At 39.5% G+C, this 23,549-nt stretch overlaps 1 protein-coding gene across 2 annotated transcripts in view; it reads left to right on the plus strand.

Moving 5' to 3' along the window:
- DTD2 (D-aminoacyl-tRNA deacylase 2) overlaps nt 1–15,268 on the plus strand; it is a 19,662-nt gene extending 4,394 nt beyond the window's left edge. The window contains exons 2-4 of one of the 2 annotated variants that reach the window (XM_034768701.1): nt 3,417–3,519; nt 7,109–7,178; nt 12,297–15,268. In XM_034768701.1, the coding sequence (XP_034624592.1) occupies nt 3,490–3,519; nt 7,109–7,178; nt 12,297–12,622 (426 nt within the window). In that variant the 5' untranslated portion in view covers nt 3,417–3,489 and the 3' untranslated portion in view covers nt 12,623–15,268. The remainder of the gene's footprint in view (nt 1–3,416; nt 3,520–7,108; nt 7,179–12,296) is intronic. The other variant, XM_034768700.1, reaches the window with a different exon arrangement.
- Nucleotides 15,269–23,549: the final 8,281 nt, after the last annotated feature.

Raw genomic sequence — 23,549 nt, forward strand, 5'->3', positions numbered from 1 at the left:
AATGATTCCATAGAGTTTAAAATCATCAAATTTTGGTGTCGACCCATTTATAAGCCGACCCCCGCTCTTTGATACGTCACTTTTTAACCAAAAATATTCGGCTTATGAAAGAGTATATATGGTATTTCTTTACATGTGATGGCCTTTAAAAGACAAATGATATTCCCTCATCCCTCACCCCAAATCTTTACCTTAAACCAGAAGACTTTTTCTCCTTATTCAATTCTTTATGCTTGCTGTATATTCACCCCACGTGTCCCACTGTTTATTTTAACTACCAGCCCCTGCCCCTGAAAGCATAGACACAGACAGCAGTTGATTCAGACAAAAAAGCCTTGTTCCACTGCAGGGTAGAGCCGACAGTGATGGGATCATCGGAAGTGTAGATAAGCCGATGAGCTTCACAAGTCACATTTTAAAGGCACAGCAGTGCCCAAAATTGTATGCATGGATTGACTGCAATAGGACAGTTCTAAAATAAATGTAGGCATTATTTTAATATGTCAAAAGATAGTGGTCAGGAAGGGTGGGTCCCACCTCTAAACCCTCCTGGTCAGAAGGAGCCAGGGAAACCTCTAGAAAGGGTGTGTGTGTTTGTGTGTGTGTGTGCGTGTGTGTGTAACACCTCTTTAAAGGTGTGAATGTTAACCCTCATTGGCTAATGGGCACAATGCCAGTGCTCCATTCAAACTATTCTGTATTGTATGTGGAGGACCTGAATATTCAATACTTTGACAACAATATTTTTATATATATATGTATATAGTTATAGTAGAAGTTCATTTTTTTTTCATGTAATTATATTTGTTTTTCCAATGTACAATAACAGACTGTGCAATTTGTACATAGACACTAGGGGAAAAGAAAAATCTCTAGTAGTTAAATATGGGTTGTGTTTTCCTGCTGAATATTTTTCTAATCGGGCAGTAGCCCACGAAAGCTTATGCTCTAATAAATTTGTTAGTCTCTAAGGTGCCACAAGTACTCCTGTTCTTTTTGCGGATACAGACTAACACGGCTGCTACTCTGAAACAATCCACTCTGTGTCAGCCCCCTTCTCTCCACTGTGCCCTAGCTTTGTACAGGTGCTGTGGAATACTGAGCCCAATGTCTGTATCACCTTTTGCCATAAAAGGCTAGGCATGACTTGTCTCCAACAACTAGAGTATTGCCCATTCCAAGGATTCAGAAATGAGAAGTCAGATCTCAAATCACAAGATTGGCTTGAGTTCCTTTTTTTAATTAGGGTTTTATTTTTACTTATTTGTATTTATTCCTTTTCTTTGCCTCAACATTTAGGCTATATTTGGTTCACATTTTCAAGGTTGCCTTTGTAACAACAAGGGCTAAAAACTCTTTTTGCTGAGATTCTCATACAGTAGATGACCTCAGGGCAAGGACTTTAAGGAGAACATCAAATATTGGGAGATGTGGCAGAACTGATTATCTCTTACACTGTGTGCTATATACTGTAGGCATTTTTCTCTGGTATAATGGTATAAAAAGTATGACGTGATAAAATTTTGATTGGATTTTTCATTACAGATTTATTGGGTCTGTTTTACCAGGACCTTTTACGATATGTATTTTTTCCTTACCAATATCATAATGTTAATCTAATTCTGGAACTAATATGTAGGTGAGGCATATGTATCAATAATTGCAAGTTTTGGAAATCTCTTCCAAATGTGTATCTCTCCTTCATTTGCTAGGAACAGATAGTACGGAATCACAGCAAAGCTCACTTGAACTTTGAGGAGTGTAACTTCTTAAATACTTAATGGAATTTGGAATTTAGAAAACTGCTATATATTATTCCACACTGGTCAAAATGAACTTTTTGGAAGGAATTATTTGGCTTTCCAAAAAATATCAGCATGGGACATTTTAACCCCAAAGAAAATTCTTTATTAGGAAGTCAGCAACTGAAAAATAAATAGGGACTTAGAATGTGTTGCTTTTTTCACCCTTAGCCTTGAGCATACTGGTGAATCCGATACTAACGTATACAAGAGAACAAAGCAGAAGTCTTTACAAAAATAGTTAAGGAAACACAGTAACTGTTACCATAAGCTTAACAAAACAGAAGATATTTGTGAGTGATCTTTCAAAATGCTTTAAAAATTTGGTTGAGATATGGTATTTTGAGGTGATAAACTTCAAGTCCCATCACTGAACTGGGCAGCGTCTCCTAGGGTATGTCTATACTACCTGCCAGATTGGCGGGCAGCAGTCGATCCAGCGGGAGTCGATTTATTGCATCTAGTGTAGTCTAGACGCACTAAATTGACCCCCGAGCGCTCTCCCGTCAACTCCTGTACTCCACCACCACGAGAGGCGCAGGCAGAGTCAATGGGGGAGCAGCAGCAGTCGACTCACTGCAGCGAAGACACCGGGGTGAGTAGATCTAAGTACATCGACTTCAGCTATGTTATTCACATAGCTGAAGTTGCGTAACTTAAATTAATCCCCGCCTCCTAGTGTAGACCAGGCCCTAGTTAGATGACTTTCAGTGGTTACTGTAAGTTGTACTCTATTTTGCTTACAGAAAAAAATATGTTTCTCAGAAGAGTACTTGTTCCTTGAAACTACAGTGGTAGAGCCCTGGGTATTCTGTGCACATATGCTCACAGTAATCCCTCTTTTGCACACAGACCCTGTAGTTAAAGCAAAGATATTTAATTTTTTTTTCAAGACTAAAGGAATAAGGGACTGAGTACTTCACTTATACTGATGGGTGGAATGCCATTGGCTAAGGGCAGCGATGTTTGTCATTCTCCCTTAATATAATCACAGTGGGCCCCCTGTGTGTGTTGAGGGATCTAAATGAGAGTGGAAAAATTCAGCACAGTATCTGCCTTACATTTTTTCCACCTCTGGGGCATGATTCCTTATGCACATAACTAGTTCTTACTCAAAACAAGTAGTTCCATTAAATAAGGATTAATCTCATAAGGAATTGTTTGGAGGTTTGGCCCTATATTTGTAACATTTCCTTAAGATCAGTTATTCTTCCTCTGTTGTGCAAAGCAAATTAATTTATCCATTTAAAAAAAATAAGGGTGAAATCCTTGTTCCATTGAAATCAATGACTTCAGCCAGGATAAAGTGATAAATTATGTTCTCAATAGTTTTAAATATTCTGTCATGATATTGGTCTCTGTGTTTAACAATATGAGTATGTTTTTACAAAATTGTGATGTGATTGAATATTATGTTAATTTCCTGAGGTATAATCTACTAAATTAGCCATTACCATGATTATCACATTTCAAATGAAGATGAATTCATATTTAAACTGAAAGTGACTTATTTTCATGTTTGATAGGAGAAAAGCTTTGGTTATTATCTGTCTTGAAATTAAGCAATCGAATCCATTAGGTATGAATTATTTCTGCTGCTTATTTTAATTACAGAGCATCTTTGAAGACACAGTGTCACTATTCATACCTGTCCCTGGCTTGTTCCTCCATTAAGCCCAGCCTGGTCATGTCCCTGCATACGATGTCCCAGTGTCTAGTGAGTGGTTGGCCTCTAGGTCAAACTCACCTTGGTTGTGTTAGCATTATTTTCTTTGTCATGCTACCATCTGTTTGGCTTCTGCAGTGTGCCTGCCATTGTAATCTTTTTGATTGTAGTCAGTCCTATAACCTGATTTCACACCCTACTCTCCAAACTTCATTTGTCTTAAAATCATTCCACTTTACAACTGCTTCTTTCAAAACACCGTCATCTCTGTTGCGTCCCTAGTCTTCTGATGTCTGTTTCATTTACTGCACTCTCCAGACCGTGGAATAGTACTGTTAGTACACAAGTTTGATAAATTTTCACTCTGGTACCAAATATAATGCTTTCATAAGTCCATAAATTCATCAGTTTCTGTGCAGCACTTGTGGGTATGGCACATCTCTTTTTAATCTCATCCTTCATGGAACCACCAACACTGATCAAGATTCCTAGGAACATATAAGATTCTGTTTGTTCCATGACTCCACTACTGCTGCATTTCAACACTCATTCCCTTGTCCCTTTTCTAAGATGCAACCACTTTGTCATCTTGGCATTTATTGTAAGTCCAAGTCGACTACACCAGTTTTCCAAGTTAGCAAAGAGTATCATCGTTAATTCAGATGTGTCTGCCAGTTGTTGTCCTCTGTATAGGTTAAGGAGTTTAACTAGATTGCCCAATCTCATGTCCTCCAATTTGGCTAATATTCTTAATGTCCAGTTTAAGAACATGATGACAAGTGACAGTGATTCCAGCCCTTTTGTCTTAAACCAAATTTGTACTTAAACCAGTTGCTTCATTTTCCACCAATTTTTATGGCACTGCAGGAGTCTTCATACATAGCTATTATAATTGTAGTGATCTCATCTGGAACTTGATATGATTTTGCTACTTTCCATAATGCTCCCCTCCAAACCAAATCATATGCCTTCATGAAGTCAATGAAAAGAGCAAAATCTTGAATCCCCTTTCTCAGTTTTTCCCATCAACTATTGGAGCATGGATAGCTGATCAGTGCAACATTGGCCTGTTCCTTTCCTGCTATTTACCCATAATCTGTTGAAAATTACTTTCATTGTGATTTTTCCCAATACTGACAATAAGCTTGCACCTCTATAATTCTTTGGATCTCCTTTCTTTAAGATGGTTACTGTTACCTTTAGCTAGTCGTCTGGTACCTCCTGTTGCTCCCATAACTACGGTAGTAACTTTTTTTCTAATGTTGTGATAGCACTTGTCCTGCCAACTTTTACCAGCTCAGATGTTATATTGTCTATTCCTATTTTTAACTGTTTCCCTGTTCTTTCTGTATCTTCTTCTGATGGTAGTTCAGTGCTGATATCCGTTCTGCCTTACCAGCTGCCTTGTTCATCTAGCACATTTAGAATGCTTGAAGCTGAATGATCTGCAGTGCTCAGCATTTTAGCAAAATGCTCCTTCCATACTTCCGGAACGACTTGAGTATTTGTTGTCAGTCCACCAGTAGCTTATTTTACTGCTTGCATTGTTGAGCTGATGTTTCCATGCAACTTACCCTTTTTGTATACTGTTTTCATATCTTGTTTTCTTGATGCCTCCTCGAGTTATTGAGCCTCTTCTTTCCAAAACTATTTCTTGTCCAATCTTTGTGATTTCTTCACCCCCATGTATAAAGCTTTTACTTCTGCTTTTCCAGTAGTCTTGGCTTAGTTACACTTTTCCAGTAATTTTCTTGTTTCATTGCTTGTTTGTTTGCTTATGCCTTCCAGCAACTCTTCTGCTGTGTTTTGTATTGCTTTCTTGTATATTTCCCATCTGGTCTGCAGTGAGATTTCTTCATCATTCAAATTAATGTTCTGAAACATCCTCCAAGCATCACCTTGTGTGCTTCCCTCAGAGAGCTACTGGCACACTCGGCACTTCTATAGAATCTAACATCCAACAATGATTGACTATGCCAGGGGTGGCCAACCTGAGCCTGAGAAGGAGCCAGAATTTACCAATGTACGTTTCCAAAGAGCCACAGTAATACTTCAGCAGTCCCCCATCAGCTCCACACACACACACACAGCTCCCAGAGCCTCCCACCCACTGGCAGCCCCGCCAATCAGCGCCTCCTTCTCCCTTCCTGCACCTCCCGATCAGCTGTTTTGTGGCGTGCAGGAGGCTCTGGGGGAGGGGGAGGAGCGAGGTCATGGTAGGCTCAGGGGAGGGGGCGGGAAGGGGTAGGGTGGGGGCAGGGCCTGTGGCAGAGCCAGGGGTTGAGCAGTGAGCGCCTCTAGCTCCAGCCCTGGAGTCGGTGCCTATGCAAGGAGCCACATATTAACTTTTGAAGAGCCGCATGTGGCTCCAGAGCCACAGGTTGGCCACCCCTGGACTATGCCTTTTACTGATAATGTGATCAATCTGGTTTTTGGTTTGACCATCTGGTGAGTTCCATGTAACCTCATGCATGTCTTTGTGAGGAAGCCAAGTACCACCAATAATCGTGTATTTCATAGCAAGTTCTTAATCTTTCCCCGTTATCATTTCCTGTCTTGATGCCGTGTTGTCCATCACTGTTCATTTGCTTACCATGTCTGCTACCAGCTTTTGCATTCAGATCTCCCATTATCAAAGGAATCTCATCTACATTGCTATCTAGCTGTTGATAAAACACATCCTCCTCTTCCTCTTTTGGTGTTTCTGTTGGTGCATAACATCAGATCATAATTGTGCATAGTTTATTGTAGGCAGTAGTAAACCTTGTTAGGACAATCTGCTCAGACATTGGTTTCTGCTGTTGAAGCTGACTATTCTCTTCTTCACTGCTATCGCAACACCATCTCTATGATTCATTTGCCCACTTGAATGTCCAGAATAAAGGAAAGTGTAGTTTCCAACTGTCATCTTTTCTGTGCCCAGCCAGTGTGTCTCCCATATGGCAGCAAGGGAAGCTTGTAACTTCCTTAACTCCTCCACTATGAGCTCAGACTGGTCTGGAGTCAATCGAGTTCTAATATTCCAGCTCACAATATGTGTAATATATGTAGCTATTATCCGAAATCCATGACCCACTTCCATTTGTTAGGTCTGGGTTGAAATCTGTTTAAATCAGTTTGGTTTGTTGTTCTGTTTCTGTAACAATTGAGTTTCAGGTATAATGGTTTGTTAGGCCAGTCCACCCTATCTGGTTCATAGGAATGTCTTGTCATAGCCTGCTAGGTACAGATATCAGTAGTTCCACCCTAGTTTACTTGCGTTCCAAGGCAAATGATCTTGGAGTGCTCAGTTTTGAAATCGGGTTTCCCGTCTCCTAGACAGACTTGCTTGAAGAGGCTCTGAAATTAAATGAGTTTTCCATCTCCTAGATACTCTTGTTTCACAGCATGTTATTCCGTAACCCCTTCTGGGTTTTCCCCATTCACCATACAGTGGATTTGTCTCTATGCCATTGGATCCCAGCCTGAGGAAGAATTGTATATCTGCTTTTAATTTTAGTCTGTGTATTAATATATTGTAAATTCCAATTAAATTTGGGTTAATGTACAGATAATGGATTGTCTTAATTATATTAGTAAGTACTGTGCAGATATATAAACATATACACAATACTTTTTGTGTGTGTGCAATCTTTCATAGATCCAAAGAGGACTGGTTATCTACATATGCTTCTTCAAAGGAGCCAGTGAGGAACTCATTCCAAAAATGGGTATGTTTTATTATTGGTATTCTTACAATAAGGGATAAGCAAAAAACAATGGGCTTAATTATCCAGCAGCTAAATGCATGGAGAAGCTACAGAATCAGGCCCAGTATGAGGTATGACTGGAGAGGGTAATAAGAACAATATCTTTCAAAAGAAACTTTGTAAATGAGAATTTGTAAATTGCAAAATTCACTCCATACTGAAATTATTCTGAGCTGGTAATTTTATTCTGAGTTCTACCTTGTATCTCCCCAGTCATGAGTAGCAGGTAAGCCAAACCCTGGTTGTTCAGCTCCTTATCCTTAGTGAAGATGTTTATAGTTACCAGTCTGTTGTCACTCTAGTCAATCTAATGGAGCTGGGCTCTGTCGGTCATGATCCGATGCTTAGCAGGACTGAACCCAAAGTTCCATGGCAAAACACCCCAACTTTATAGTTGTAAATTCCCCTTTGAGTCTATGCATTTTGCAATGTCCTCCTGTAATCATTAGTCCCTAAGTGGTGTTAATCTTGGGGTTTTCTGTTGTTATCATTTGATGGTTATTGTCGGGCTTCCCATCGTTATCTCCTATTTGTTGTCTCGCCTTTGGGGGTGCCTGCCTCACCTCTGAGGTCATCAATGCTGCTAACATGTTTAGCGTTGGATACAATGGATGTTTTCTGATTGTCTCCTGATCTTTCCAAGTCTCACTTTTTCTTGACCATCTGGACATTTGTGATGACTTTCACACCTTATCTTTTCCTGATGCAAGCATTCCTCATTTACACAAACAATCTCTTACAGAAACCTTTAAAGGTATACAGACAGCAGTATTTTATATTCAGCAGAATACATTGTAAATCAAGCCTTGCTAAATCTTATAACTAAAACAATTCACATTGGGGCTTCAAGCCCTCAACATTCCTCTAATCTCCTTAACATAGATACAATACAAGATCCTGTCTCTTATGTATATTTAACTAGAGTGCCTAATTTGTAATACATATAGGAAACCATAGTAGACATTATAACTTATCCTAAAACATAATCAGTCATAAGGATTGTTCTGGTCTGTCATTCCTTTCTGCTATTCAAAAAGGGTGGCTGGCAGGATGAAATCAAATCATACATTAATTCTCATAGTACAATTATAAAATCCTGCTCCTACACAGGGACCTTCTGTTCAGCAACCACAGTCTGCTTACTCCCAGACCCCATTACTATTTCCCTGTGCTCCTTCCTATTTTCTCTTCTAGCTCTGGCCCCGCGAGGTTACTAGCAGAGCACCCGCTGCTCCCTGTGGCTATTTAACTTCTTTCAGGTTCTTGCCAGAGTGTCTATTCTAAGCACACACCCCTTTTCCCAGGCAATGACTGCAGACTCCTTCCCCTGCAGCCTCCTTTTGTTCTCAGCTTGCTGGTTTTGTACCAGCCCAGCATACACCTGTTCACCTGAGCTTCATCTTCTAAGGGCTTGGCTGCCTACCCTAATTCTTTCCCAGGGCGTGCCTGTTAGGTTAACTAGCCCCTTTCCTGCTTCGTTAACCTTTTCAGGTGAGGTGTGGAATGAATACCCCATCACAATAACATGCTAGAAAATCTGATCCAAATGATCATATGGTTCCTTTTGTGACATACAACTGATATGGATGTTAAGGGAATGATTTGGATCCAAGATGCAGTTGAACATCTAGAGAAAATAACCTTTCAAATGACACATGGCATGACCTTCAGTTCCTAATCAATCAATCAGACTCCAAAGAGAGACCGCTGAACTCGAATTAATATGCAAATTAGACACAATTAATTTAGGCCTAAACAGAGACTGGGAATGGTTGGGTCATTACACTAATCGAATTTTTTTCTCCCCACGATAAGTTCTCCTCACACCTTCTATGGGTCATCTCAATTATCACTTCAAAGTTTTTTCTTCTGCTGCTACTGATAGCTCATCTCAATTGATTGGCCTCTTACAATTGGTATGCGTACTTCCACCTTTTCATGTTCTCTGTATGTATAAATATCTTCTGTCTGTGTGTTCCACTCTGTGCATCTGAAGAAGTGGACTGTAGCCCATGAATGCTTATGCTGAAATAAATTTGTTAGTCTCTAAAGTGCCACAAGTACTCCTGTTCTTTTAATCAATTAGGAGTATTTTAATACCGACCTCACTATATATTCAGGATATAATGATGTACCGTGAGCCAGCAGAAGGAGTTGGGTAAAATTATTTCCTTCCCTTTTCTTATCAGAAATATTAGGTATATAGTTGGACATTAAAATTCAGGCGTAGTTCTCAAGATTAAAAAAAAATATAGCAGTGTCTGCAGCTCCTTGCTTCTTGACAGCATAAGTCTTAATATTTGCCTCAGGATAGAGATGCTAGGAATAAGGTCAGTTGTTAATGGTGTTTTTTCTCTGTCACTATCCTATGCATCCTTTATTTTCTGTTTCATTTCTTCACTTTCCTTGTTTTTTTAGAAGTAGAGATGGATTACCAATGCATTACAATTATCTCTTTGCTTAGGAGCATTTTTTGGGCAACGGTGATATAGTAGCAGTTTGACAAGACTGTGTGGTCACAAAATATTTCAAGCTATTTGCTAGTGCTAGCAGAAAGACCGCACTGTGCAAAAGCACAGATGCAGAAGTGCTGAAGGAATGTTGTGCTTGTGAAAATTCCATGGGGATGTCACTGGAGAACAAAATAGTTTTTCATAGCAAAACTGATACATCCAGGGCAGCAGCAGCAGTGCAAGTTTCGCCATACTGCCCACTAACATAATCTGACAATGATTTAAGGAATCGCTCATTCTCTGTGAGCGATTCAATCCTTGCCCTTACTGGGATGCCAGTGACACTACCAGTTATTTCTAGGGCCCTATCAAATTCACAGTCCATTTTGGTCAGTTTCATGATTTTAAAAATCGTAAATTTAATGATTGCAGCTATTTAAATCTGAAATTTCACGCTTTTGTAATTGGTAGGGGGTCCTGATCCAAAAAGGAGTTGTGGGGGGGTCACAAGGTTATTGTAGGGGGGGTTGTGGTACTTCTACCCTTACTTCTGTGCTGCTGCTGGCAGGGTACTGCCTTCAGAGCTGGGCAGCTGGAGAGCGGTGGCTGCTGGCCAGGAGCCCAGCTCTGAAGGCAGAGCAACCGCCAACAGCAGAGCAGAAGTAAGGATGGCCTGGTATGGTATTGCCACCCTTACTTCTGCGCTGCTGCGTGAAGAGCTGGGCCTTCAGTCAGCAGCCATCACTGTCTGGCCACCCAGCTCTGAAGGCAGCGCAGAAGTAAGGGTGGCAATAGTGTAACCCCCCGTAAAATAACCTTGCAACCCCCCTGCAACTTCCTTTTGGGTCAGGACCCCCAATTTGAGAAACCCTGGTCTTCCCCATGAAATTTGTGTGCTTTTACCCTATACTATACACAAGACCAGATTTCATGGTCCTTGATTGTTTTTCATGGCTGTGAATTTGGTAGGTCCCTAATTATTTTCCATTGTTATGGTGGGTTTGTGGCATGGAGGCCTCTTCACTGACAACTGGAAGGGAAAAACAACTTGGTTCGCATTGCTATCAGATGGCACAGCTTTCAGTTTCTGCTCTTCTGACTTGCACTTGAACTAGTGACCTAGAGAAGAAAGGCTGAGTTTCCATTAACAGTTTTTTAAGTCACCACAGTGTCTATTTTATTAGTTACGTAATCTTTCTAGTTAGTAGTACATTTTCCTTATGTGAATTTTAAAGTTATTTAAAAGAATATTTGGTTTCTGAATCATAATCCCACCTGTACCTCATTCAAACATCAGCCCTCAGAGAAATTTACATGGGTTTGGAGAGGGATGATGTGGGTTTCCCATTCTTGTATCCCATGTGTGGGGCGGGGGAGTGCCAAGAGAAAAGAAATGAGGAGATGATATGTTCTATAATAAGCATACTATGGAAAAAGGGGTATAAGGTAAATAGAATTATGATTGCCTGTTTGTATATATTATGGTTCAAGGATGAAATCTACTTTTGGCCTCTCCCACAGTCTCTTTGTGGACACTGTTGTGACAGACCTACAACTGTGCTTTTCTCAGAATGGAGTCCCACATTCACCTCAATTCAGATGGGACTGACTATTCTACACTACCCTCTGTTTACCAGCCATATTATCTCAGCAGGCCCAAGAGGGTTTGGCTCAGACTGTTGACTTCTCTCGGGAAGTTTGTGACTAGTGTGAAATTATAGTGACTCAGGACAGCTACTTCAAAACAAGTATTATTTATTGGTCTGCAGGTATATACCAGAGAGAAAAAGGTTAAAAATTACAAAAGCCTACACATATATTCTCTTACCTATACTTAGCCTTTCCTTGCCATTTTAAGTAGGCCCCACTTAACCCAGGCAACCCCAACACTGGGGCTCGGTGAGACAAGCTTCTGCATCTCTGACAGGCTGACTCCCGAATCAGTGTCCATTAAGCTATCTTTTATCCATTTCAAAGTTCCTTTGTTCAAGAGTTCCTGCCTGAGGATCTCCTGCGGTTTCCAGCAGGGCTCCTGAACCTGGTTAAATTGCTTTATGCAGTTCTTCACCAGAGCGGGTCAGGGGTCGTCTCCCCATAGTAGATTCAGTGTATTGGCCGTTTGAACACCAGGCAGAGCCATGTTCCTGGAGTCCTGAGGAAAGTTGCAGCTGGAATTAACCATTAGGGTTCCATAGAGTTAGCCACCCCACAATAACCATCAAGTCCACAGATGTATTACTACATCAAGTTAATACAGATATCTCCCATGTTCTTCACAATATATAAAAACTTTCTTCAGTATGGAAAGTACTGATCTGTGGTTAATATTAACTGCATGGAGATATAATATTTGCCTGGTGTGCATTGATTAATCTTCAGATTTTTTTTCACCTTAGAATATAAATTTCTCTTCACTGCTCTGCTATGTAATTTGATTATTAAAGTTCAAATATAGACATTGTAATGAACTATTTTAAAATGTTTTATTTGAATACATTCTCTTAACCATCCTGACTGAAGTATTTGTTAATGCTTTTCACAGTTATAGTAGGTTTAAGATTAACTAATTTTAGACACACAGTACATTTTTAAATTTAATTTTATTTGTTTATTTTTTGTTTTGCAGTTAATACGCTGTTGAATGTTAAATTAAGTGAAACTGAAAGTGGAAAGTATGTTTCTCTTCTGGATTTACCAGGAAACGTATTAATAATACCCCAAGCTACGCTAGGTGGTAGACTGAAGGGAAGAAATATGCAGTACCATTCCAACATTGAAAAAGAAAAAGGGATGGAGCTTTATTCCCATTTTGTAACACTGTGTGAAAAAGAACTGGCTGCTAATACGAAATGTGCAGAAGCAGGTGTTGTTGTCAAGTATGGCACATATGGAAACAGACAGGTGTTAAAACTGGATACAAATGGACCTTTCACTCATATGATTGAATTTTGAAAAATCAATTTTATGTATAGTATTATCCAGCAACTGTAGAATTTCTCATTTATAATGGACAAAGCGCTTAAATTGATTGGAATGTGAAGAAACCGGCATGTTGTTTCAATAAATTTACACAAGTGTTGACCAGCCCATGAAATACATTGATTATTAAAAATGAGTCTGACATTCTCATGTATCTTACCCATTTGTGTATCTGAAATGTTTTGTTAATAATGATGACTTAAGATTCATTGTAGTGAAAATATGTAAAGCAGTTCTTTTTAAATATATTTAAGATGGGAATAATACATATTTTTGTTGCTTTAAAAAACATAAAGAAAGGTTTAAATTTATTAGGAAGTAGATTAAAAAATTTGGGGGAAAGGGGGAGCCTATACAGCAGGGAGCAATTCCCCAGGTTCAATTCTCCATTCCTCACTGATGTGGGCAAGTCACTTAGCCTTTCTGTTCCTCAGTTCCCCATCTGTAAAATAGTAATAATAGTACTTCCCTATCTCACAGTGGTGTTGTCTGAATAAGTATATTAAAGATTGTGAGGGATTCAGAGACTACAATAATGGGGGCCATATTAGATCAATTGAACGCACACACAAACCCCACAACCAGAATGGTGCAGGGAAGACGTCTTCTGTGGTGGCACTAGGACCCATACGGCACATCCCTGCCTCCAGTCAGGTACCTTTTTGGAAAAACTGCAGGGAACAAACAGCCAAGGAATGAAGCCATCAAAGTAGCTGCAGAAAGCAACTCAAGCAGGGACCAGAGGACACTGATGATGTCATCAAGCTGCTTATTGGAGTTTTCACTGTGAGCATTCTCTGTCCTGTGCTAATTGCTTCCTTTTTCTTTCCATGTACCTAATCCTCTCCTAATATAACTCAATGGAAAGGAGTTAAATAACAAAGGAAAAATAAAAAATCTGGAATTAACATGACATCTGCAGCCATCACATTGCTTACCCCGCCTGTGTGCTGAATCCCTTCCCTCCTACCTTTTTCTGTCTTGTCTGTTAAATTGTAAATGCTGCGGGACAGGGACTGGCTCTTATTTTATGTACAGTATCAGCATTCCTGGTTGGCCTCTACGTACTGCTATACTAAATATGATAAATAATTAATGGTGTATAGAAAGTAGATTGGAAGAGTCTTTGTGTTATGAGACATGGACAATGGAACAAAGGGGCATTCAATTAAATTAGGTGGCAGATTCAAAACTGATAAAAATTTCACTCAATCTGTGATTAAAGTGGGGAATTTATTGGCACATGTTGAGGCAAACAATTTAGCAAAATTGGACAATTATATGGATATCAAGAATATCCACACTTGTAATATGTGTGAAAATAAATCTGGAAAGGATATAAAACTTCATGCCTCAGGATTTATGCCATTCTCTAACTATCAGGGGGTTAGGATGACACCTTCATAGAGGGCGGATTACTCCACCTTGGTTTACTTCACTGTGGAGTTTCTTGCACCTTCCTCAGAATCATCTAGTTCAGACCACTGTGGGAGACAGGATATTTGACTAGGAGGCCACATCTCTGATCCAGTATGGCAATTCCTATGCAGCACAATGAGCTGTATTCTATTCCGATGCATACCTTATGAAATCCTTAATCACGGCCCTATATCTGAAAATATTTGACTTGCTTTTAGTTTAGATTCAAATAAAATATACTTTAGTAATCTCCAGGCTCAAACTACACCATCACAACAATCTAAATTTTATCCATAGATATACAGTTTATTTTTTAATACAGGAGACTGATAGGATTATTTCAGATTTGTCAAACTATACATTTGGTGGTAATTACAAAGTGCTTAAGAATGTCTATTTCCTGGCAATTATTTTTTTGCAATTCAAAAGAAAATGGAACTATGCACATAACTCGTTTGGAAACATTTATTTATTACCCTCAGTCCCAGATTACACGTTTACTCATTAATAATTCACTATCTGTTTATAACAGACACAATGACTCATTTAAATTCCTACTAAAGAATCCTATATAAGAGAGATTGTTCTTGTGTGAATAATTTGTGCAAAAATTCATTAAAATTCTATCCACTTGGAAAAACTTTGTTTTTCATACCCTCCTCTGTTTTAGGCCAACTCCTGAAAAATGCTGAGGAGTGGCAGTTTTCACCGACTCGAGGAATTGCTGGTAGCCAATACATCTCAAGAATTGATCCTTTTATGTGTTTTCTAATAGAGAATCTGTAGGTTTTCATGCCCTTAATAGCTTCAGAGAATCTTTTGAAGTTTATGAGTTATTTTACTATATTTGAAATATTTCTGAGAAGGGGTGAGGTTGGAGATTAACAAAAGTACAACACAGACGAGATTTCAGGCCAGATTATACCCTGATTTGTTATTGTCCAACTTCACTATGGCTCCAGGGCATGTAAGTTGGAATACAATTTGTCACCTCATGCCTACAAAAACTTACATTTGTGTGGGTTGTTGCCATTTTGTTTATTTCTCCCAGGGTACTATTTCCTGCTTGCAGGAATTTCCTTCTACCGTCTTCTGTTTCTAACAGTCTCAAAGGTCAATAGTTGCTGGTTGGTGAGCTCATTTCTACTGCTACATCTATTGCTTTATGAGCCATTTATTGAAATAAACTATTTATAAAGTGACAAATACATTGATTTTTTTCAAATCCAGATGTGCCTATGTCTCTGACATTAATATATTCCTTTCAAACAGATATCACTATGCCATTTTAAACAACTCTTATTCTGTGCCTAGACAAAAACCCGAGTAACGCATTTCTGTACTGAGGTGCCATATCTTAGTTTCCCAAAAGGTAATATTTAGTAATTCCCCACCTCCCTTTCGTAGATTATAAAGCCAGAACCATTCTGATCATCTAATCTGGCCTGCAACCTAACAGAGGCCATTGAATTTCATTCAATAATTCCAAATCATGTCCTTATGACTTAATTTGAAAGTGTGCACACAAAACACTTTCTAAACTGAGCAATGCACAGACCACAGTGTGGTAACGTGAATAATGTCCTCAGATGCAATAGTTTTCTTTCTGTCCTTAGGCTGCTCTAAATGCTGCAGCTCCGTTCCCTTGCAGATTGTGGAAGACTTTACCTTTGCTTTCACATACATTATGCAATAGGCAAATATTATAAACGTTACATTAGGCACTGAATTTGGATTGGGGTTAATAGACCTATCTCTATTTTTCAAACAGTCTCGCAGAAGCACATTTCACTATGACCCTGTCTTCACCTGCTTAGAGTACAGGCTTGTGTAATCTGGAAATTGTTTCATTACCAACTGCAAAAGATGATAGGCGAGGTCACCCAACATCAAGTGGAGATAGAGACAGCAATGCTAGAAATAGAGTTCCCTCTGCCCACAACTTAGAATTCCAGATTTCTTAAAACTTCTGGCATCATATACTTTGCCTGGCCACCCTATGTACAACTCCAGAAATCTGCAACAGTGATCCACTGAGTCCTGAGTAGTACCCTTTTCTGTTAATGCACTCTTAGTTTATTGTGGGAAACAGAATGAGCACCTAGGCACCATTCTGCAGGATTTGGGAACCCCAGTTATTTAAATTTCTGAATGATCTTTGGCACATTGGCCACCCTGATCTCACACTTATGCCATGCATACATTGCCATATGCTATGTGACACCTCTCTGACAACAGCACTGACAGCGTACTTCCAAAACTTAAACTAGTGCTAACTGATTGGCAAATACCTGTGGTAGCTAATGCTCCCTTTTCCACAGCTAGAGGTACTCTAATATAACTGCAGTGTCAAATCTAGTGTATCACTGAGGTATTTGAAAGTCTCCTTCCTCATCCTAAAATTATTCAGCCACTGCTACTCATCTCATGTCTTGAGAATAACTCCATTCCACTAAAAACAATGAGGAGTCCTTGTGGCCTCTTAGAGACTAACAAATGTATTTGGGCATAAGCTTTCATGGGACATAATTCCCTTATCAGATGCATGGAGTGGAAAATTCAGTAAGCAGGTATAAATATACAGCACATGAAAAGATGGGAATTGCCTTACCAAGTGGGGGGTCAGTGCTAACGAGGCCATTTCAATTAGGGTGGATGTGACCCATTCCCAACAGTTGACAAGAAAGGGTGAATATCAACAGAGGGAAAATTACTTTTTGTGGTGATATCTGATATCAGATACAACCGCATTTGCTCCAGTCCCTCAGACAGAGACAAACACCTACAGAATCTCTATCAGGCGTTCTTAAAACTACAATACCCACCTGGGGAAGTGAAGAAAGAGATTGACAGAGCCAGAAGGGTACCCAGAAGTCACCTACTATAGGAAAGGCCCAACAAAGAAAGTAACAGAACACCACTATCCATTTCACAGCCCCCAACTAAAACCTCCAGCGCATCATCAAGGATCTACAACCTATTCTAAAGGATGATTCCTCACTCTCACAGACCTTGGGAGACAGGTCAGTCCTCACTTACAGACAGCCCCCCAACCTGAAGCAAATACTTACCAGCAATTACACACCACACAACAGAAACACTAACCCAGGAACCAACTCCTGCAATAAACCCCGTTGCCAACTCTGTCTGCACATCTATTCAAGGAACACCATTATAGGACCCAACCACATCAGCCACACCATCAGGAACTCGTTCACCTGCATATCTACCAATGTGATATATGCCAGCACTGCCCCCTGGCATGTACATTGGCCAAACCGGACAGTCTCTACGCAAAAGAATAAATGGACACAAATCAGACATCAAGAATTGTAACATTCAAATTTGACACCATCAAATTAGGCCTGAATAAAGACTGGGAGTGGCTGGTCAGTACAAAAATAATTTCCCCTCTGTTGATACTCACACCTTCTTGTCAACTGCTGGGAATGGGCCACATCCACCCTAATTGAATTGGCCTCATTAGCACTGACTCCCCACTTGGTAAGGCAACTCCCATCTTTTCATGTGCTGTATATTTATACCTGCTTACTGAATTTTCCATTCCACCATGCATCTGATAAGTGAGTTATATCCCACGAAAGCTTATGCCCAAATAAATTTGTTAGTCTCTAAGAGGCCACAAGGACTCCTCATTTTTATTGATACAGACTAATATGGCTACCCCTCTGAAATCAGTTCCACTAATCAGTGGTCATGATCTGGATCTTCATCCCCAAGTACTGCAGAGAGCCAGGTTCTTCCAGGGTGAGGAGTCACAACCTTTATATCCCAAACTCCACCAATGTTTGGTGTTGGTCTCTGGCTATCTGCAGATAGTGCTGGAACACCCTCTACTACCTTGCCACAGACACCGGGAAGTAGCTATTCTGAAGCTCCATTAAATAACTTTCAGAGAGGAAGGATGGTCTTATGAATAGTTAAGATACTGGACTGCTCTTCAGGAAATCTGGGCTTAATTCCCAGCTCTGCCACAGACTTCCTTTGTGACTCTGGCCAAATCCCTTAATTTTCTGTGCCTTTGTTGCCCATCTATAAAATGGGGATACTAGCACTTTCTTTCTCCAGTGCTTTAGCATTTCTATTTATATTGTATATTTGGCAGAACAAAGACTGTGTGTGTATACTGTGCATAGCGCAATGGAGTCTTGATCTCAGCTTGATGTGCTGCAACGGTAATAATAATTTCTGAGCAAGGCGTGGGAGCTGAGAATTCTTCCTGATCGCTATTCTAGGGAAGGATTTAGGAAATTATGCCAGAACCCAGAGGCTTATTGGAATTTCCCCAGACAGTTAGGGGGATTTGACATCTTCCACAATTCCCTGAAGATAATTCAAAATTTCAAAGCCACTGCATTAGGGAGCTGTTTCAAGAACTGTAGGGGATAGGTACCTGGAGGGCTCTGCAAGTTCAATTGTATAGTTAAGAGTATTTGTAGATAGGAAATAAAAATGTCCATTAAAATAGCCTGGCTAACATGAACAAACTGTAGAGTTGCTAAATTAGTGCTGTCCATTTACAGCCATTGTGTGACTTTGAGCAAGGCAACTCTCTGCTCCATTCTCTCCATCTGTAAAATGGGGATAATAATCAGGAGTTAAATGGGCAAGAGAAGGATTTAAAGCACATTTCTTTCTCCTCTGCTAAAAACAGAAGGAGAGCTTCCCCCACCTCTTGACTTCCATAAGGAGCACTCTCTCATGGCTATTTTCTCCTTTTGCTGGAGCCATATGAGCTCTCTTATCATCTTTCAGTTCTGCCTTAACTACTCATATTACCACTTAACTAATCACGTGGGTGTTGTGAGGCTTATTTAACATTCATAGAGGACTTTGAGTACTTAAGATGAAATGTGGTATATAACTATTAGGTAATATAATTGTGTAGTATTGATTTATAAAATAGAAATGGCCTATGCGGAGAAACTAAATGAATTCTTTGCTTCAGTCTTCACGGCTGAGGATGTTAGGGAGATTCCCAAACCTGAGCTGGTTTTTGTAGGTGACAAATCTGAGGCACTGTCACAGATTGAGGTGTCACTAGAGGAGGTTTTGGAATTAATTGATAAATTTAACATTAACAAGTCACCGGGATGAGACGGCATTCACCCAAGATTTCTGAAAGAACTCAAATGTGAAATTGCGGAACAATTAACTAAGGTTTGTAACCTGTCCTTTAAATCGGCTTCTGAACCAACGACTGGAAGATAGCTAATATAACACCAATATTTAAAAAGGGCTCTAGAGGTGATCCTGGCAATTACAGACTGGTAAGTCTACCGTCGGTACCGGGCAAATTAGTCAAAACAATAGTAAAGAATAAAATTGTCAGACACATAGAAGAACATAAATTGTTGGGCAAAAGTCAACGTGATTTCTCTACAGGGAAATCGTGTCTTACTAATCTATTAGAGTTCTTTGAAGGGGTCAACAAACATGTGGACAAGGGGGATCCAGTGGACATAATGTACTTAGATTTCCAGAAAACCTTTGACAAGGTCCCTCACCAAAGGCTCTTATGTAAATTAAGTTGTCATGGGATAAAAGGGAAGGTCCTTTCATGGACTGAGAACTGGTTAAAAGACAGGGAACAAAGGGTAGGAATTAATGGTAAATTCTCAGAATGGAGAGGGGTAACTAGTGGTGTTCCCCAAGGGTCAGTCCTAGGACCAATCCTATTCAACTTATTCATAAATGATCTGGAGAAAGGGGTAAAAAGTGAGGTGGCAAAGTTCGCAGATGATACTAAACTGCTCAAGATAGTTAAGACCAAAGCAGACTGTGAAGAACTTCAAAAAGATCTCACAAAACTGAGTGATTGGGCAACAAAATGGCAAATGAAATTTAATGTGGATAAATGTAAAGTAATGCACATTGGAAAAAATAACCCCAACTATACATACAATATGATGGGGGCTAATTTAGCTACAACAAACCAGGAAAAAGATATTGGAGTCATCGTGGATAGTTCTCTGAAGATGTCCACGCAGTGTGCAGAGGCGGTCAAAAAAGCAAACAGGATGTTAGGAATCATTAAAAAGGGGGTAGAGAATAAGACGGAGAATATATTATTAACCTTATATAAATAGATGGTACGCCCACATCTTGAATACTGCGTACAGATGTGATCTCATCTTAAAAAAGCTATACTGGCACTAGAAAAGGTTCAGAGAAGGGCAACTAAAATGATTAGGGGTTTGGAGAGGGTCCCATATGAGGAGAGATTAAAGAGGCTAGGACTTTTCAGCTTGGAAAAGAGGAGACTAAGGGGGGATATGATAGAGGTATATAAAATTATGAGTGATGTGGAGAAAGTAGATAAGGAAAAGTTATTTACTTATTCCCATAATACAAGAACTAGGGATCACCAAATGAAATTAATAGGCAGCAGGTTTAAAACAAATAAAAGGAAGTTCTTCACACAGCGCACAGTCAACTTGTGGAACTCCTTACCTGAGGAGGTTGTGAAGCAGGGCCGGCTTTAGGAAGTGTGGGGCCCGATTCAAATAGTTTCGATGGGGCCCCGGCAGCGTTGACTTTAAAAAAACATGAAAAAAACCACATGGGGCTTCTACTCACCGGGCCGCGCTCCTAGTTTTTGGCAGCGGGTCCTTCACTCGCTCCGGGTCTTCGGTGGCACTGAAGGACCCGCCGCCAAAGACACAGAGCGCCGTCGGGTGAGTAAAAATTAAAAAGGCGCCTCTAGCCAGGGAAGGGATTCTCTGCCACTTGCCCCCCCACTCTGGGCGGCCCTGCCACTCGGCGCGGGGCCCTCTTAGGCGCAGGGCCCAATTCGGGGGAATTGTTGGAATTGGCCTAAAGCCGGCCCTGTTGTGAAGGCTAGGACTATAACAGCATTTAAAAGAGAACTGGATAAATTCATGGAGGTTAAGTCCATTAATGGCTATTAACCATGATGGGTAAGGAATGGTGTCCCTAGACTCTGCTTGTCAGAGGGTGGAGATGGATGGCAGGAGAGAGATCACTTGATCATTACCTGTTAGGTTCACTCCCTCTGGGGAACCTGGCATTGGCCACTATCGGCAGACAGGATACTGGGCTAGATGGACCTTTGGTCTGACCCAGTATGGCTGTTCTTATGTTCTGCAGCATGGAACTGAAAGGAAATAACATTCCTGTCAAACAGTTTTGTATATAGAGCTATGTACATCTTGTTTAAAAAAAAATATATATATATATTTTAATAAGGTTTCTTATTCACTTTAATAGTATTTGTAGAAATGTCATATGTGCCCTATTAATCAGTAAGTACTAAAAATGTGAAAGTGAGGATCTTAGGTTGTTTAGATGTGCTGCTTTAGAAAAGAGATTGCAACATAAATTTTGAATTACTGATGAAGGGAGAAGGTTCTTGGGAGGCCTTAATGGTCAATCAGCAATCCTTATCTGCACCATGTTAACATTTGTTTAATTCTTGTTGGAATAACTTTATTGGTGCTTCTCACAAATATTTCATTGTAGACCTGTCAGAAATAGGATATCTTGTTTTTGATTAGGGAAAATGATTTAAAATATTGATATAGTTAACTTTTTTTTAATGTTTGTAACACTTTCTAAATAGTACAATTGCTTCCTTCATGCTTTCAATTTGATATATTTATTTTATTATTGTTTCTAATACTGAAAGACCTGTCTAGGAAATATTTGTTTACTTCTCAGCCTATAAGTTAGCCAGAGAGTGCACAACTGCAGAAACAGTGATCACTGCTCAGCAGAGGGAGCTCATACATTTTATTTTGCTGTAGTTGTACAAAAAATTAGCAACTGCATTGCAAAAAACAACAAATAAGCAATACTATTTTTAAATGTTTACTTGTAAAAAAACAACCCCAAGCCCCCTCCCCTCCCGCCCCAGACAAATAGCTTCTGCAAAAGCTAGGACAGACTAGACTTTAATGACCAAAAGGGTCTGATCCTAAAGACACTTAGACACATGAGAGTCCTGTGGCACCTTTAAGACTAACAGATGTATTGGAGCATAAGCTTTCGTGGGTGAATACCTACTTCGTCAGACGCTTTTGCTTAATTTTTGCAATTAACATTTTTAATCTCTTAATTTACCTGCTATGATATTATTTATTTAAGATTTTAAAAGGCAATTGAATTTGATTTTGTTTAAACATATTACTGTTTCATAATGTTTAATCCTCTTTAAATAAAGGGCCCAGCCCTGCAACCCTAACTCATACATACATGAGTAGTCCCATAGAAGTTAAGGAGCCAAATTATTTTGTTCTATTGCCTTGGTGTAACTCCACAAATTTGGGAGGGAGTTATTCTGGATTTAACACTGATATAAATAAGAGAATTTAGCTCAATGGGATTATCTGATTTTGTAAAGACTACTCCGATGACTTAAGTTTGCAGGATTGGACTGAAACTTTTTTAAATCATTCAACACATTTTTATAAAAATAGGTTAAACAGTGGAAAGTATAATTAATGGTCTTGTTCACTGCAATTTACTTTCAGTCCTTTGTTACATTAACTAATCTGAATATGGCATTCCCATGACTCCTATGGTCAGGAATAATGGGTGAATAAAGAAAAACTGTATTCATATGTAGTAACAGATATAATTTTAATTGTTTTTAAATTTTATAGTAATATTATATTAAAATGTTTATAAATTACATCTAGAATACCATTTTTTCCTGAGGATTAAGATAAAAACTACATGCAATATTGCCAAAGCATATCCCAATTAGAATTAGCACATGCTAAATTCTCTGTTTATAAATTTAGCAAAAAAACTTTCACGTTAAAGAGCCATAGTTAGCTGACCATTATGAGTAATAACTACAAATTGGATTAACTCAGTAGGTTAGATTTTCTAACATAAGAATGGCCATACTGAGTCAGACCAATAGTCCGTCTAGCTCCGTATCCTGTATTCTAACAGTGGCCTGTGCCAGATGCTTCAGAAGGAATGAAAAGAACAGGGCAATTATTGAGTGATACATCCCCTGTTGTCCAGCCACAGCTTCTAGCAACGAGATGTTTCGGGACACCCAGAGCATGGGTTGCATCCCTGACAATCTTGGCTAATAGTCATTGATGGACCTACCTGTCACGCTGCCTGGTGTGGGATACAGCTAAGAATGCCAGTTGCAGGTCAGACGGCCAGAAACCAGGGCATGTACCCCAAACTGGTGGTATATTCTATCATAAAACTTAATGAAATCAGTAACAAATGCGTGCTTCCAAATTACTATACTAGTTGTTATGACGCCACAGATGGTCCCCTTCAGCCCTCTCACCCCTCCCCAGACAAACCAAATTTTATGGTGAAAACCAAAATTCATCTCAGATTAGGTTCTTCCATTTCCAAAGAACCAGCCACTCACTCCAGGTCAAAATATACTTCAGGATCCAACTCAAAAACCATGCTGGCAGCCATCCTTTAGTAAATTAAAACTAAAGGTTTATTAATATGAAAA

This window comes from Trachemys scripta, chromosome 4 (assembly GCF_013100865.1).
Source record: "Trachemys scripta elegans isolate TJP31775 chromosome 4, CAS_Tse_1.0, whole genome shotgun sequence".
Lineage (NCBI taxonomy): Eukaryota > Metazoa > Chordata > Testudines > Emydidae > Trachemys > Trachemys scripta.